The following is an 18634-nucleotide window of genomic DNA, read 5'->3' as shown; positions in this document are numbered from 1 at the left end:
CACCCATCCATCCCCACCCTAATTCTGTACAGAAACTGCTCAAAGTGTCTGTCATTTTGCATTGTAGAAGGCACTCTTGCAAACCACACTGTATTTACTTTCTGGGCTTTGAATGGTTCACATCTGCTCTCACTCTATCCTGGGGACGAGGTAACCATTCATGTTTCACACTAAATTTCCACTGACCTACTTTGCATCATTTCACATCCAGTGGTGACCCTTGGCATCTTGTCACGTGGCTGAGCCCACACCCCTAAACATAACCTTTCAGTCATTCAGACCACCCAGTGCTGGCCCCTAAACGCTGTCCATCTGCACTAACTCAATTGCTGCATAAGTTGATAGGGTTGTTAACAAGGCGTATGGTGTTGTACTTGTTGGAGTTTAGAAGAATGAGGGGGGGATCTCATTGAAACCTATCAAATATTGAAAGGCCTAAATAGAGTGGAGGTGGAGAGGATGCCTGGATTAGAGGATGTATCTTATGAGGTCGTTTAACAAGCTAGGACTTCTCTCTTTGGAGCGAGGGAGGATGAGAGCGGACTTGATAGAGGTGTACAAGGTGATACGAGGCAGCTAGACACAGGCAGGTATGGCTAATATGAGTGCTGGCTGGGTGAAACAAGCAGTCGAGGCTTTTTCATTAAACATATTTAAGATACAGTTAGATAGGTTTTTACATAGTAAAGGAAATTAAGGGTAATGGAGAACAAGCAGGTAGATGGAGCTGAGTTTACTGACAGATCAGCCATGATCTTATTGAATGGAGGGGCAGGCTCAACGGGCCAGACAGCCTACTCCTGCTCCTATTTCTTATGTTCTTATGTAAGCCTGCAGGGTAGAGGCAGACACATTAGGGACATTCAAGAAACTCTTAGATAGGCAAATGGATGATAGAAAAATGGAGGGCAATACAGAAGGGAAGGGTTGGATTGAGCTTGGAATAGGTTAAAACTTCAATGCAACACCGTGGGCTAAAGGGCCTATACTGTGCTGCACCACTCGATGTTCTGTGTACACTGCAGCAGCATCTGACATATCAAAGTTGGAACCTTTAAACTGGCTTGTTTGAAGAAATCCCTGCCCAGATACCATCAGCATAAAACCTGTAGCACCAGAGCTCCCCACATGCTAGATCTTTATAATACTAAGATAAGGAATGCCTACTGTTCCATGCCCAGACTGATTTTCGGTAAACCTGATCACTTGGCTGCCCTTCTACCAGCATACAGACAGACAGCTAAAGAACAAAGCTCCAGAGATTAGGGCAACAAAGAGATGGTCACACGAGGCAGAGGGACAGCTATGGGATTGCTTCAGGTCAGTGGACTGGGCCATGTTCAATGACTCATCTGTGGATTTCAATAAATACACCATTGTTACAGGCTTCATAACAACAGTTGTAGATGAGAGTGACCCCACAAAATCATTCAGCAACTTCCCCGACCAGAAGCCCTGGTTGAACTGTGATCTGCTGAGGGCCGGGTCAGAGGCAATCGAGTTTGGTGAGCAGAAAAGTTTTGAGTGGTCCAAGTACGATCTCCAGAAAGCCATCTCATGGGTGAAGTAACAATTCCAGACTAAACTAGAATCAAAGAAGATTTGCTTGACAGTTGTGGTAGGGTTTGAATACTATCATCTCTTGCAAAGCAAAATCGAGCAGTACAGGCAACAAAAGGACTTCACTCCCAGGTTGAGCTCAATGCTGTCTATGCCAGCTTTGACCATCAAAACCTGGAAGAACTATCAGAAACTCCCACATCCCCCAATGATCCTTAGATTTCAGTCTCTGAGGCCGACGTGCAAGCAGCCTTCAGGAGGGCGAATCCGCAAAAATATCTGGTTCAGATTGGAGAAATTGGCCAAGTAGTAAAGGTCTGTGTTGATCAATGGGCAGGAGCATTCACTGAGATCTTTAACCCACCTACGTCAAGCAGGCTTCACTTAATACTGATGCCTCAGAAGAACATGGTGACTTGCCTCAATGACTATCATCCAGTAGCACCTACATCCATACTGATAAAGTGTCTTGAGAGGTTAGTGATGAAACATATCAATTGCCTAATAAGTGACTTGGATCTGCTGCAATTTGCCTACTGGAGCAACAGGTCTACAGCAGATGCCATCTCACTGGCTCTTCCCTCAACCTGGAACATCTGGACAGCAAAGGTGCATACATTGGGATGCTCATTATCAACTATAACTCAGCATTCAATACCATCATCCCTCAAAACTAATCAATAAGCTCCAAGACCTTGGCCTCAAAACCTCCTTGTGCAATTGGATCCCAGATTTCCTCACTTGCAGTCCCCAGTCAGTATGCATTGGCAACAACATCTCCTCCACAATCTCCATCAGCACAGGTGCACCGTAAGGCTAAGTGCTTAGCCCCTGTTCTACTCACTTTACACTCATGACTGTGTGGCTAAGCACAGCTCCAATGCTGTATTCAAGTTTGCTGACAACATCACTGCTGTAGGCCAAATCAAGGATACAGCTTTCAGGAGGGAAATTGAAAATCTGGCTGAGTGGTGCCGCAACAACAACCTCTCACTCAATATCAACAAGACCAAGGAGCTGATTTTTGACTTCAGGAGGAGGAAACTGGAGGCCCACGAGCTGGTTCTCATTGGGGAATCAGAGGTGGAGAGGGTCAGCAACTTTAGAGGTTTTGTTCTGGACCTACCATATACATATGTGCAGTTTTGAAGAAAGCACAGCAGTGCCTCTACTTCTTTAGAAGTTTGTGAACATTTGACATGCTATCTAACACTTTGACAAACTTTTATAAATACATGGTAGAGAGTATATTGACTAGCTGCATCACAACCTGGTATGGAAACATCAATGCCCTTGAATGGAAAATCCTACAAACAGTAGTGGATACGGCCCATGGTTAAAGCCCTCCCCACTATTGAGCACATCTACACAAAGGAAAGCAGCATCCATCATCAAGGACCTCCACCATCCAGGATATGTTCTCTTCTCACTGTTGCCATCATGAAGAAGGTACAGGAGCTCCAGGACCCACACAACCAGGTTCAGGAGCAGTAATTACTCCTCAATCATCAGGCTCTTGGACCAAAGGGGGTAATTTCATCCAGCTTTGCTTGCCCCATCACTGAAATGTTCCCATAACCTATGGACTCACTTTTAAGGACTCTTCATCTCATGTTGTCAATATTTATTGTTTTTGCATAGTTTGCAGTCTTTTGCACATTGGTTGTTTATCCATCCTGTATGGTCTTCATTGATTCTATTATGGTTCTTGGATTTACTAAGTATGCCCACAAGAGAATGAATCTCAGGGCTGTATATGATGAGATGTATATACTTTGATAATAAACTGACTTTGAACTTCTATGTTATATGTTCTGTGTTCTAAGTTTTATGTTCTATATTCGATGTTCTATGCTCTATGCAGAAATCTCAGGTTGGATCTGTGCTGTGGCCCACGTTAGTGACTTCAGTCTGACTGTTGAACAGCACCATGGTGCCAAAAGATCTTGGCTTCCCATGTCACACTGGTGTTCTGCTGGAAGACGTGGACTGGCACATTAAAAGTAATCAGAGTCAACCATGCTATTGTGTGTTCTAAAAAGAAGGGCTTTGTGACACAATGCTGTGACTTTCAAACTGCAGAATTTGGTAGTTTTGTTGTTTTGTACATTGTCAGGAGTGGATTTGTAAATGTCCAGGACCAGCATTTCTCAATCCTCAAATTATTTCATTGTGTGGTGACAAATATTTATTGAATTAAGATGTAATTTAATGGCAATTTCATGCTGCTGACTTCAAGGCTCAGACTGCTGAGTAATGAAGATTGCCTCATCAAGTGGCTGCTTTTTCTCCTGATGTTTCTAATGCAATGGCACATTAGTGTAGTGGTTAGCACAGTGCTGTTACAGAGCCAGTGACCAGGTTCAATTCCTGCTGCAATCTGTAAGGAATTTGGACATTCTCTCCATGACCACGTTGGTTTCCTCCAGGTGCTCCAGTTTCCTCCCACGTTCCAAAAGACGTACAGATGGGTCAGTAGATTAATTGGTCACATGGGTGTAAATGGGCTGGAAGGGTCTGTTACCATATTGTATCTCTAAATAAAATCAAATAAATGGATGGAGGCCGTTCAGCCCATCGAGCCTGTGCCAACTCTTATCCTATTGGTCTGATTTCCTCCATATTGTTCCCTATAACACATTTGTTCCACAGGTCCACAGCTCTCATGTCCCACTCTCTCACTCCCTCTCTGTCATTTCTCTCTCCCCCTCCCTCCGTCTCTCTCCCCCACTCTCTTATCTCTCTTGCTCTTTTCCCCCTCTGTCTTCTCTCCCTTCCCCTCTCTCTACCTGACCATTATCTGCACAAACCAGCCAACACATCAATGGGTGTGGAGGAAACTAGAGCATTCATATTAATTTAGAATAATGAAGGGGAGGGGATCATTGAAACCTACTGAATATTGAAAGCCCTGGATCGAGTGAATGTCGAGAGGATGTTTCTGATTGTGGGGGGGGGGGCAGGGGGAGTCTAGGATGAGTGGGCACAACCTCAGAAAAAGGCCATCCCTATAGAACAGAGATGAGCAGGAATTTCTTTAGCTGGAGACTTGTGAATTTGTGGAATTCTTTTCCATGACAGCTCTGGGGCCAAGCCATTTGGTATATTTAAAACAGAGATTGACAGGTTCCTAATTAGCAAGCGTTTCAAAGGTGATGGGGAGAAGGTAGGAAAATGGGATAGAGAGGAAATATAAAACAGCCATGTTAGAATGGCACTGAAGACTCAATGGGCTGAATGGCCTAATTTTGCTCTGATATAATGTAGCCTTATTTATGACTAAATGATTTATGTATCTTATAATCATGTCAGTCCCATTAGCAATTCTCCCTTAAATGAGAACATCACAAAATCTACCCTGAAATGCTTCTTTAGGATCTTATAAGCTGGAGAAGGTGAAAAACAGGTTCACAAGGGTGTTGAGTTATAAGGTGAGACTGAATAGGCTGGGACTATTTTCCCTGGAGACCAGGAATAAGAAGGTTGACATTATACTGGGTTATAATATCATGAAATTCCACCATGGATGGTCCCAAGCCCAGCTGCAAAAGGAAGAGGGTTGAGCATGGGGCTGGGAACCTCACCCATAAAAACCCAGCATTACAGAAACACCAATTAAGAAGCTACAAGGACGTCCCTGGGAGAGGAAGGATCTTTCCCTAAAAGATGTCTGAAGTCATGTGGTGAAAGTGGAAGCCACAGGACAGATCAACGTTTGGTCCCGGACTGAGGACTCTGGCGAGCTGCTGTCATTTGCCTATGTCCCCGTTGGGGTTATGGGCTTAAGAAGAAGAAGAAGAAAATCATGAGGGGCACAGTTAAAGGGAATGGTCACAATATCCCTCCCCCCCGTGCAAGGTAACGAATCTAAACCTAAGAGGCATTGGTTTAATATGGGGGTTTAAAAGGGATCCAATGGGCAAGTTTTACCACAGAGGTTGGTAAGTATGTGGAATGAATTGCCCGGAGAAGTGGTAGAAACATACTGAGACAGGTACTTGGATAGGAAAGATTTAGCAGGACATGGACAAAACGCAGGCAAATGGGACTGGTTCAGGTGGACAACTTGGTCGGCATAGATGAGTTGGGCTGAATGGCCTGTTTCCGTGCATGACTTCATGACTCTGTGTTTCAATAATATCTTTCTTCGTTCTGCCAAACTCCAAGGAAAATAAATGTGTGGATTCAGTGACAAGCTATTTCCCTTTGTAGGAGCAAAGGGAGACAAGCCAAACCTCTCCTTGGAGTGACGAGTATTTTTCAAGGCCAAGGGAGGTTTCAGTGTAACATTCCGTTTGAAGGGCAGAAACTCTCGCACTGCTGCACTGTGCTGCCAGACGTTGTGGAGGTGAGGTTTGAAACCGTAAATCCTGACTCGAGCAGGCGCGCTAACAGCTGACAGCCCTAAACTCGGAATTATAGATCATAGAATCAAACCGAGATCGAAACAGCCGAAGTAGCAGTGAGGGGGGAAAGGGAGAGCGCGGGCACCGCAAACAAAAGATTGAGCTCGTCTGGCGTAATGTGGATCCCCAGAGAATTTTTGATGGACTGAATTAAGCATTTCCATTTACCACCTGATCGCGACTGTATAAAACCTACTGCAGCTGACCTCACAGTTCAGTCAGCTTCAGGAAGGAGCGGAGCAGAGAGCCGCCGAGAGTTGTTCTGTGCTGAAATTAGATCCGACACACGAGTCGCTGGGAGCTGTCCGGTGCTGAAATTTAAGCAAAAAGACTTTAACCCCCGGCACGGGAGTCGCTGGGAGCTGTCCGGTGCTGAAATTTAATCCGAGACTTTATCCTAAACACAGGAGTCACTGGGAGCTATCCGGTGCTGAAACTTAACGCCGGCTCTTCCTCCGGCAGAGAAACCGCTGGGATCTGTTCAGTCCTCAAACTGAATCCTGGACTCTACCCCAGCGGAAAGGGGCGCTGGGAGCTATTCGGTACGGAAACTGAAACCTGCTCTCTGCTCCGCCACGTTCCGTAGAAGGAAAATATGCCGCGATCCTTCCTTGTTAAGAAAGTCAAGCTGGATGATTTCCCATCCCCTACTACCAGCATCCCATCGCCGACTTCAGATTACGATAACCCTTATGCCAGAAGCGCCACCAATAACGTTGGGAGTCTAACCACTCGATTGCACGAAAAAGGTAAATGATTCTTGTCTTTTGATCTGTTGCTGTCTCGGGTATCATCTTGCCCAATCTTTCCATTCTCCGCGCCGCATTTGCAAAGATTGACACCAAATATACGCGAAAAAAATCATTGTTATAATAACTGCACCAAGATTGAATGCAGAAATAAGCCCCTGTAAGCATTTTACGCATTGCGTGTGGTATTTTGAGCTATTTATCCAGGAATAGTGTTTTCATCGATTGCATTGTTTCTGGATGCAGCTCCCCCCCCCCTTCAAAAATGTTCTTCTAATATTGTCAAGGCTGATCGAGTTCTCTCTTAAATGTCGAGATTTAAAAGAAAGGAGAATGGGACGGTGAGATAAATGTAGAGGGGGGTCAAATAAGAGCCTCGTGTGTATCAACTGCCTGCGCCTACAGGCGGGGGGGGGGCGGTGGGAGGTGATAGAGAAAGTTGGAAAAGACTGCAGTACATGGAAGAGAGTAGCTGAAGGCCTAACGGCTCAACTATGTGCCGTTCCTTCCTCCAGCTGTCGGGACCAATCTTCACCGTAATATATTATTAATGGAAATACGTTCATGCTTGTTGCATCTTCGGTTTAATGAAATTCAAACAAAAATCGATTCAGCCCCTGACTTACACTTGTCCCTCAGTGTTCACTCCTTTTCTCGGGTTCGCAGTTAACAAAGGATCTGTGTGTGGGTGCCTTTGATTTGATTTCACAGCGTATTTCCCAGATCAGAGACGGCCGTGGTGGTCTTTATTTATTGTTGCATGTGAGACATTAGGAGCCGAGGGCCATGTTGGCCCCTGGCGTTGCAATGTTTGCTTAAGGACACAATAGAGTTTCAGTGGCGGGGCATACAATCCGTGCCGTCTCCGTGGCTGACCTGGCGCTGCCTTTACATTAGGATTTCACATACGAGAATATTACAAAAGCGGGGAGTGGGAACAGCTTGTTGATCGGCCAGAGATCTAGTTTCGTTTATAGGAATGCGGCCCTGTCTAATTTCGACCCTTCATTTCCGCGATAGTCGCTGACTGTGTGTGTGTGTGTGTGTGTGTGTGTGTGTGTGTGTGTGTTTCTGACGAATTAAATTGCATTATTTTATTCAGATATTATACACACAGAAACAGCTACTAAATACAATGCGCTTCTTATTGGTTCGCTTTCTGTGAAGTCATTTAACGAGGCGGGTTAAATTTGTAGCGCATGGGCCCTAGCTTTTGTTCCCCCCATTTGTAATGTTGCTAAAATTAAAATCCAAACTGCAGTTTGCTTATTGCAGTGTATAAATAGCAGAAACTGCAAAAAAAAAAAGCAGGCTGTATTTAAGGGCGCGAATGAATCCGTCCGTAATCTCCCGTTCTCAATGAAGCAATTGAACAAAGATCTCATCTCTTTCTGTGTCGCCAGGGTACATCACCGGGTATATGACGCCTTCCGTCTACGACGGAGACCACCAGAACGCGATTAAGCTGTCTTCGCCCGAGCCGATCTATGCAACAGTGCACGGTGAATACGGAGTGCCGGACTCAGAAGCACCGGACAGCCCGCAATCTGGGATTACAACCGGCTACATCAACGGGGATGCGGCGGTGAGCGAAGGCTACACGGTGGATGCTTTCTTCATCACAGACGGTAGGTCGAGGAGGAAAGCGATCGGCGGCTCTAGGAGCACCATCCAGCGGCATACTTGCAACGACTGCGGCAAAACGTACGCCACGTCGTCCAACCTGAGCCGGCACAAGCAGACACACCGGAGCCTGGACAGTAAAATGGCCAAAAAATGCCCGACCTGCGCCAAGGTTTACGTCTCCATGCCGGCCATGGCAATGCATCTGCTCACCCACGACCTCAAGCACAAGTGTGAAATCTGCGGCAAGGCGTTCAGCAGACCTTGGCTCCTGCAAGGTCACATGCGCTCTCACACCGGGGAGAAGCCGTTCGGCTGCGCGCACTGTGGCAAAGCGTTCGCCGACCGCTCCAACCTCCGCGCCCACATGCAGACTCACTCGACGTTCAAGCACTTCAAGTGCAAACGCTGCAACAAGACCTTCGCGCTCAAGTCGTATCTGAACAAGCATTATGAATCCGCCTGTTTTAAAGGCGCCATGCCGGCTCTGAATGCATTAGAAGCTTGATTCCTGACCCTTTCCTTCGTCGCCGCCCCATCCCACGCTCTACCACCCTCCCCCAGAACAATTACTCCCACTCCCCACCCCACCATCGAGCAGGAAGACAACACACGAATCACAATAAGAACATTGCTGGGTCTAATAGCACATTTACAATGTTTTGTATCAACAGCTGAAGATCGAAATATTACTTGCTTGCAGTTCTTCGGGTAGACTTTATTACAAAAACAACCTCCTGACTCAAACCATAGACAAGAGCGGGCCCCTCTCGCAAAACCTCTCGCTGAAATTCAGTGAAGGCATTAACGGGGGCCGCTGGCCGTTCAGAATTTTTTAGACACACGGAGGACTTGTGTACTTTTGCCAACGATCAAAACAACTCCCCCTGTCTCAGCCCCACCTTCCCTCTTCCTCGGCCTAACACAAGGATCAACTTGTTTAAGAGTTCTTTAATTTAGTTAGCCGGTGACTATTGGTTCAATCTACCCCGGCCCGTTGCCTCTCCAGTTTGAACTTTTTGATGTATTGATTTGCACTTTATTTATTTTATTTGTTTGTTTATTTATTTATTATCGGGTTCATCCTTGAATCGATCGGTTCAGTGTTTAACAGGTTGGCAAACTGTTACCGACATGCCAAAGCGCTTGCCACTTTCAGAAGGACAGACATGAAAAAGAAACTTTTTGTTAGATTACTTTTTTTGTCGAACTCTGCATTTTATGCATGCAAACAGTATTCAATCTATGCCAATTGTAAGATAACTATATTTTGAACTTTTTTGCAAAAAGATGAGAAAAAATATCATAGGAATTAAATAATGTAGACAGTTTTGAAGGCAATATTTCACGCAGAGCCTGGAATACGCTATACAGCAATAATTAATTGATGCATGGTATTTTTAAGACAAAAATAGTATTTGGATAAGCGAATAAATCAGGTACATTTTAATCCAGTATTCTGAATAGTAAAACAGATATTTAGGATATTAACTGATTAATATCAGGGAATTTTCCAATGTAGTCTTATAGGATTTAAGACAGACGAATCTTCCATTTTAACGTTGCCTGCCTTTGTCCCAATGCATTCTGGGACGGCCTTCGTGGCGGGGAATGCACAGGTATTCAGAGACTTTTGATAGCGAGTGACATGTGGTGAAAAAAGATAATCATCTTTAACGCATTCCCATTACCGTCTCTTCCCTCATTTTAGGATTTCACCCGGAAGTTTTTCTGGATTCAGGTAGATGAGAATGGATTTATTATTGATAAGGGTCACGCGCACGCGGGAGAAGTGTATTTCGCGTCGAGTCTTGTAAATAACATTTGCAACTTGGAGACTAAACAGGATTTTTACAAATTGTAAAGAAAAGAAGTCTATAACTCTCCCAGTTACTGGGGGAAATTTTCACGGGAATTTTTAAGCCAGTATTGAAATGACGGTTGTAAGCACAATGACACCAGATATTATGGCGCACTTCGTAGCTAAAAAGGAACAGTAATAATTAATAAAGCCGATTCTTAATATACGACGCCTGCCTTGTTATTTTTTCCAGGGGCGTGCCTATTTTAATGTCCTGTTGGATTTACAAATCCAAATTATCACCCAAACCCCCATTCTGAGTGCTGAGTAACGGGTTGGTGGGGATACAGGTACAGTTGGCAAAGAGAGAAGCTTGGCCTATGGTGGGAGAGGGTTCGCAGTGATCAAATCCTGACATCTTTCGGGAACATAATACCAAAATACAATGGAGCAGAATTGGGCCATTCGGCCCATCGAGTCTGCTCCACCATTCCATCATGGCTGCCTTCTCCCCATAACCTTTGACGTTCTGACTAACCAAAAACCTAACAACCTCGGCTTTAAATACACCCAGTGACTTGGCCTCCACAGCCGACTGTGGTAATGAATTCTATAGATTCGCCACCCTCTAGCTAAAGAATCACTCCACAAGTCAACGTACGGGGTGTGGGAAAAGCGCTGACGGCGAAGCGCCGACTCTCGCCATGTGAAGCGCTTTATTTGTGATTCAGAACGGGGATTAAATCTTTCTTGGTGTCTTCATTTGGATTTGGCAGGTGGGGGAAGAGAGTGTCAGGGCAGGAGGGGCGTCAATGAGGGGGAGGGGAGCAGGAGAGGTAAGGAGGAATGGGGCTTGTATAGTGAGGGTGGGGGCAGGAGGGGATGTAAGGGGTGCAAGGGGTAGAGATTAGGATGAGGGCAGAAGAGGTGATAGGGGTGACAGGCTTGTGGGGGTAGGGGGCAGGAGGGATGAGTGTGAGGGGTGGGGGAGTGAAGGTCAGGATAGGAGGAATGTCATGGTCTGATTCCAGAGAGAGATGATGATAAGGAATGGAGCAGAGGCATGGAACATTGAAAACAGCACAGCAACAGGCCCTTTGGCCCACAATGTTGTGCTGATCCAATTTATTAGTAACCAAGTGGGCAACCTATAATCCCCTCTGCCTACACAATGTTCATGTCCTCTGGTATTAGACATTTCAACCCTGGGATAAAATATACTCTCTACCCACTCTATCTATGCCTCTCATAATTTTATAACCCTCTATCAGATTCCCCCCTCAGCCTCTGCTGCTCCAGATAAAAACAACCCAGGTTTTTCCAACCTTTTGTTATAGAACCTTGATGAATTATTGACCCAGGGCAATAATTATACCAACAAATGCAGGTCTCATTGCCCCCCTATTAATGCTCTTTTTCCCTCTTCCTACGTAAATGTTTCACCCAGTACATTAGTTGGTCTTTCAATTCTGCGCTAATGTAAATAATACTTCTTGTGTTCTTTCTGTCTCAGTTACACCCTCAGCCCTCACTTCATGCTGCATCTACATTTTCTGATACCCATATTCTGATATTCTGATACACATTTTATCCGTGAATAGTGATCCCCATCCTTGGTCACTCCCAAACATCACCCCTCATGTTTTTGATTCCATCCCTTCTCTGTGTTTTCAGTTTTTCCGTGAGCTTGTAATCTGCCCCAACCACGTCCACAACTCCACACGTTCTGACCTTATTCCGATGCCTGACAGTCACAAAAAAAATACAAATATATTACACCTACCATATTACCCTAACCATCCTAATCACCTCATCAACTTGCACAGTAAGTTTCTTAGGGGGTCTGGGTGCTATTACAGGTCAACCTTTCTCAGATGAGGTTCCAAAAATCATTCATAACACTACAAATTCAGTGTGACCAATTCCTTCCAAAGACTCATAAGACCATAGGACATTGGAGCAGAATTAGACATTTTGGCCCATCAAGTCTGCTCTGCCATTCTATTGTGGTTTATTTTTACCCCTCTCAACCCCATCCTCCTGCCCTCTCCCCACAATCTTAGACACCATGACTAATCAAGAACTTATCATCCTCCTCAATGTTCCCAATGATTTGGCCTCCATGGCTGCCTGTGGCAATGAATTCCACAGATTCAGTTCCCTCATTCAAGTTCAAGTCTATTGTCATCTGACTGTACATATACACAATGTTCCTCAGGGCTATGGTGCACCACGAAACACATATCACATGCAGCACAAAAATATTATCACAAAAAATATAATAAGATATAATTAGAAATGCACTACACAGGTAAAAACCAAACAGTGAAGAGTACAGTGAACTGCTCACTGTCCCAATGATGAGACCTCGATGGTGGCAGGGTATTTCTTAGCCCAAGGCCTGAGGAAAGAAGCTGTTACCCAGTCTGGCAGTCCTAGTCCTGATGCTCCTGTACCTCCTTCCAGACAGTAGTGTGTCAAAGAGATTGTGAGATGGGTGGTAGGGAACCTCAACAATGCTTCCTTTACATACTTGTCCTCTGGAAATAAAGGCTAACTTATTTACTATTGACTCAACCTGCAAATTAACTTTTAGTGAATCCTGCACTGGGACTCCCAAGTCCTTTTGCACCTCTGCTTTCTGAACTTGCTCCCCATTTAGAACATAGACTTTGCCATTATTCCTTCTACCAAAGTGCATGATCATAATTTCCCAACTCTGTCTTCCATCTACCACTTTTTTGCCTATTCTCTTAATTCCCTTCTGCAGACTTCCTGCTTCCTCATCACTATGTGCCCCTCCACCTATCTTTGTATCACCCATAAATTTCTCTCCTAAGCCATCAATTCCATTATCCAGATTATAACATGGTCAAAACACTAACTCCTATGAGAATACCGCTAGTCACCGGCAGCTAACCAAAAAAGGATCCCTTTATTCCCACTCTTTGCCTTTTCCAGTCAGCCAATCTTCTATCGTGCTAGTACCTCATCTGTAATACCATAGGTTCTTGTCTTGTTTAGCAGCCTCGTGTGCGGAACCTTGTCAAGGGCCTTCTGAAAATCCAGATGCTGTATTCTCTCCCGACCGCCTGATTCTCTCATCACCATCTGTATTAGGGGTAAGTTAAGTAAGAGAAAATCCATATTGCCAGGCTCCCACTGACACCTCCCAGTCTCCAGCCAGCTAATAGGATTCACCTGCCGCTTGTCCCACTCTCAACTCCTGCAGCCTATTTAATCCCAGTTTACATCCACAGTCTTTGTTCAATAATCAAACCAGTCAGTCAGCCTCAACCACTTGCTCCTAGCTTTCACTCTCCTTGTCTAAAGTTTACCTTGTGGCCTGTTGTGTGTAATTTCTTTTCTCTCTCATTTTTGGCCCCTTGTGGCTTGTTATTTTGCAGTCCATTATTAGTTATCGCTTACTGCTGAATCGTCTCCGTTGCTCTGCTTTTGGGTCAAGCCCCCTCTACATTTCCTGAGAGAACATACAAACTCCTTATAGAGAGCGGTAGGTAATGAACCTGGGACTCTGAAGCTGTAGTAGAATCACACCAACCACTATGCATAATATGCATTACAATAATATTGAAATAATATGTATTATTATTTATTATAATTAATTAGTTAATAACAGGACTACTAAAGCAAATTTATTCAGCTGAGCATGTGAAATGTAAATCTATTGGATATTGGTTAATAACTGGCTGTTAAGAGAGTCTAGGGGTATGTCCTGGGATCGGTGTTGGAGATGAAGGCAGATTAATTAAATGGGAATGATAGCACAGAATGAGAAGAAATTAATTTAAATTAATGAGGCTCAGGCAAGCTTCGAGAAGAGAGGTATTTTGGGGGTGGGGATGGTGGTGCAGGAACAGTGATTAAAATAGTACATGTCCATGTCAGGGTTAACACTTATTTCCAGAGGACTGGAATACAAAAGCAACGACGTAATGCTGAGCCTTTAAAGGGCATTGGTCAGACCATGCTTGGAGTATTATGAGCAATTTTGGGCTCCTTATCTAAGAAAAGATGCGCTGGCTTTGGAGATGGTCTAGAGGAGGTTCACAAGAATTATTCCTGGAATGAAAGGGATAATGTAGACCATAAGACAAAGGAGCAGAAGTCGGCCATTCAGCCCATCGAGTCTGCTCCACCATTTCATCATGAACTGATCCAATCTCCCCTTTAGTCCCATTCCCCCGCCTTCTCACCATAACCTTTGATGCCCTGGCTACTCAGATACCTATCAATCTCTGCCTTAAATGCACCCAATGACTTGGACTCCACTGTCGCCTGTGGCAACAAATTCCATAGATTCATCACCCTCTGGCTAAAAAATTTTTTCACATCTCTGTTCTGAGATTGCCTGGGATGCTATGAAAGCACATACAGTGAATCTTAAAAGAAAGACTCATTCGGAGTGATTAGAATTGATCAGTCAGATTAAAGTACTAGACCAACTATATGCCCAGTCTAAGAATCCCGAACTGTACAAGAAGCGAGTAGAAGTTCAAACTAAGTTTGACCTTATCTCCACCCAACCAGTTGAATGTCAACCTTTTGAAAGCAAGGGCTGATCTTATATTCATGGTGATAAATCCGGCAAGTTTTTAGTTAACCAATTAAGACACTCTAAAGCTAAACAACATATTACAAAGATTCAAATGCAAAATGGGAATATTACTTTGAATCATTTTGAAATTAATGATTTATTTAAGAATTAGTATTCTCGACTTTATACCTCTGAATCTTTAAATGATAATTTTTCTGTTGACCATTTTTAAATAGTTTGAATATTCATTTGCTTTCCTCTGACTTTAAAGCAAAACTCAATGAGCCATTATCACTAGAAGAAATATTCTCTGCCATTTCTGCACTGCCGTTGGGTAAATCTCCTGGACCTGATGGGTTCTCTGCAGAATTTTATAAATCATTTTCCTCTCTACTTTCATCTCAGTTATTGTTAGTTCTAAATGATTCATTTAAACATGGTGAATTGCCACCATAATTTAATAAGGCATGTATTATTCTTTTAGCTAAAAAAGGTAAAGATCCAACAGAGTGTTCTTCTTATAGGCTGATATCTTTGTTAAATGTTGATGTTAAAATTTTGGCCAAAGTTTTGGCTTATAGATTGGAGATCATAGTATCTTCTATTATTTTTGAAGACCAAACCTGTTTTATTAAAGATTGTCTCCACTTTTTTAATTTACAGCATTTATTTAATATTTTATATTCACCGTCAATGTGTTATTTCTCTTGATGCAGAGAAAGTGTTTGATTGTGTAGAGTGGAATTACCTTTTTGCGGTTTTATAAAAAATTGATCTTGGACCAAGTTTTATTTCATGGATTAAATTGTTATACTTAAGTCCCACCACTTCTGTTCTGACTAACTCTCAGCAATCCCAGTCTTTTAGCCTTAAACATGGCACCCGACAAGGATGCCCTTTAAGTCCCTTACTTCTTGATTTGGCTATAGAGCCACTGGCAATTGCATTTTGAAGTTGTCCTGAATTGACGGGTATTTGGAGGGGAGAAGTTGAGCATAAAGTTTCTCTTTATGCCAACAATCTTTTACTTTTTATATCAAATCCGTCCACTTCCTTACCCCCATTGTTTTTACTTCCTGATCAATTCAGCCAGCTTTCCAGTTATAAACTTAATTTACACAAGAGTGAACTCTTCCCAATTAATAGAGAAGCACAAGCATTAGTATTTCATGACCTTCCTTTTAAAGTAGTTGATAATCAATTTACTTACCTTGGTATTACAGTAACAAGGTCTTTCAAGAATCTTTTTCGAGAGAATTTTGCTAATCTTTTAATTTCTACAAAACAGAGTTTGACACAATGGTCACCCTTATCTATGTCTCTGGTAGGTCATATTAATGTTATTAAAATGTATATCCTTCCTAAATTTTTATATTTGTTTCAGTCTATACCAATTTTTATTTCTAAAGCTTTTTTGACTCCTTAGATTATATTATTTTGTCCTATCTATGGAAGGAAAACTTTCTAGACTTAATAAAGCTTACCTCCAAAAATCTAAAAAAAGAAGGTGGTATGGCTTTACCTAACTTCTGTTTATACTATTGGGCAGCTAATAATTTGCTGTCTTTCTTTTTGGTCCTTTTTTCATAATCAGTCTGATTGCCCAAAATGGAGTTGAACTCTACTAAGAATATCTCTATTTCTGCACTTCTTGGATCTGCACTCCCTTGTCACTTGCCTAAACTATTTGTTAATCCTCTTATTAGACATACTCTGAGAATATGGGCTCAGTTTAGAAATTTTAATGTCCTTCATGGTTTCTCTCTCTAGTCCAATTTTACACAATCATCTTTTCCTACCTTCTATGCAAGACTCAACATTTCATGACTGGTACAGAAAGGGCATTAGGCGCTTTGAAGATCTTTTCATAGATAATCATTTTGCAACTTTTCAACAACTCTCTGTAAAGTTTAATCTACCTAATACCCATTTCTTTAGATACCTTCAAATTAGACATTTCATTAACCCTTTATTGTCTAATTTTCCTGAGATGCCTGAGAAAAACGTTGTGGACCTATTACTTTGTATTAATCCATTGGGCAAAGGCTTAATATCTTTTATTCATGATAAATTAGTGACCTTGAGGTATTCCCCCATTGATAAAATTAGAACTGCTTGGGAGCATGATTTAAGCATTTCTTTATCAGGTGCAGTTTGGGATTCAATCGTTAAGTCAGTTAATTCAACCTCTTTATGTGCTCGCCACTCTCTTTTACAGTTTAAGGTTGTACATCAGGCTCACATGTCCAAAACTAAATAGGCGCAGTTTTATCCTGACATTAGTCCTGTTTGTGACAAGTGTAAAGGGGGTGAGGTTTCTCTTATCCATATGTATTGGGCTTGTCCCAGCTTAGAGAAATGTTGGAGTGAGTTTTTTTTTATCTTTATCCCAGATTCTTAATTGCCACTTAGAACCTAAACCTCTGATTGCCCTTTTTGGTACCTTGGGTGAGACAGACATGCATTTGAGTCTGACTAAACACCGAACATTATCTTTTGCTTCTCTTTTGGCTAGACACTTAGTTCTACTTAGGTGGCGAGATGTTGCCCCACCCACTCATGCTCAATGTCTTAATGATATTATGTCCTGTTTAGATCTTGAAAACATTCATTACTCACTTCTCAATTTGGACATAAAATTTCAGAAGGTGTGGGGATCTTTTCTTGATTATTTTCATAACTCCTCTTTAGATTAAGCTTATTCTTTTTAATCCCTTACTTTCAGCTTTTTTTCCCTCTGTAAGTTTTATGGTTTCTTTTTGATGGAAATTACAGTATAGTTTTCATAGTAGGCATTAATATTCTTTTTTAATTTATATTTAAAAAAGGAATTAATTTTTTTTTAAACGGAATGGACAGGAAAGGAATGGAGGGTTATGGGCTGAATGTGGGCCAGTGGGACTAGGTGGAGTAAGCATTCGGCATGGACTAGAAGGGCCAAGATGGCCTGTTTCCGTGCTGTAATTGTTATATGGTTATATGGTCATATTTACAGTTTTGGGGGGTTGAATGCTCTTTTTTTTGCATATTGTAATGGTTGGCCTGGAGTTTCTTAGTGGGAGGGAGGGCAGGATACTAACTTTATATGATTTTATTCTGGGTGCTATTTCCATATTGTAATGAATTATACTTTTGATATGTTTATTTTGCACTGTATTAATTCTCATTTTGCTGTTGGGTTTTTTCTTTGTAGTTGGTTTGTAGAAATGCATAAAAAAATTAATAAAAATACACACAATGACCTAACCTCCACTGCCTCCTGTGGCAATGAATTCCATAGATTCATCACCCTCTGGCTAAAGAAATTCCTCCTCATCTCTGTTCTAAATGGACATCCCTCTATGCTGAGGTTGTGTCCTCTGACCCTAGACTGTCCCACTATAGGAACCATCCTCTCCATGTCCACTCTATCTAGGCCTTCAATATTACATATCTGTCATCATATACCGACCACCCTGAGGTGCATTATCTTGCAGGCATTTGCAGTCGAACAAAGAAATACAATGGAACCAATGAAAAACTACACACAGAGAATGACAAACAACCAATGTGTGAAGGACGACAAACTCTGCAAATGCAAAAAATAATAATGATGAATCGTGGTTTTCTGTTGTGTTATGAAAGTACCACAGCTCTGAGGGGCCGAAGGGTGTGGGGTAGCCCCCTCCTTTGTGAGAATCGCAAGATCACTATTGATTTAGGTCAGGAGACCCAGGAAATGAGAGAGAGACGTGCGGAATGTTCCCCCGGTAATATAAAGCCGCAGGAAACAGCCATTGTCTCTTGAAGATGAACTTGTGTATTACAATACTGTGCTACGTGGAAGCCCTCGGGCAAAGTGGGCTGGTTGAGGGAGGGATTGCATCACACCCAACCTGATTGACATCTGAGACCCTGTGAGTCAGGATAAAAGAGGGTCTGTGGGAACAGCCCCTCA

General features: G+C 42.8%; 1 protein-coding gene across 1 annotated transcript; it reads left to right on the top strand.

The window, feature by feature from the left end:
- The first annotated feature begins 6561 nt into the window (after positions 1–6561).
- Positions 6562–8846, top strand: LOC132394954 (transcriptional repressor scratch 1-like). The gene is made up of 2 exons (XM_059971302.1): positions 6562–6715; positions 8119–8846. Exons 1-2 carry the CDS (start codon positions 6562–6564, stop codon positions 8844–8846), a joined length of 882 nt encoding a protein of 293 aa, XP_059827285.1.
- Positions 8847–18634: the final 9788 nt, after the last annotated feature.

Source organism: Hypanus sabinus, chromosome 6, assembly GCF_030144855.1.
Source record: "Hypanus sabinus isolate sHypSab1 chromosome 6, sHypSab1.hap1, whole genome shotgun sequence".
NCBI lineage: Eukaryota > Metazoa > Chordata > Chondrichthyes > Myliobatiformes > Dasyatidae > Hypanus > Hypanus sabinus.
Note: the sequence above shows the minus strand (reverse complement) of the source record. Positions and strands in the feature narration are given on the sequence as shown.

What these genes read in the sequence shown, in the direction of transcription:
- LOC132394954 (XM_059971302.1), top strand. Translation starts at nt 6,562, where the DNA reads ATGCCGCGATCCTTCCTTGTTAAGAAAGTCAAGCTGGATGATTTCCCA. An exon ending in CACTCGATTGCACGAAAAAG is followed by an intron (nt 6,716 to 8,118) that starts GTAAATGATTCT and finishes CTGTGTCGCCAG; the next exon opens with GGTACATCACCGGGTATATG.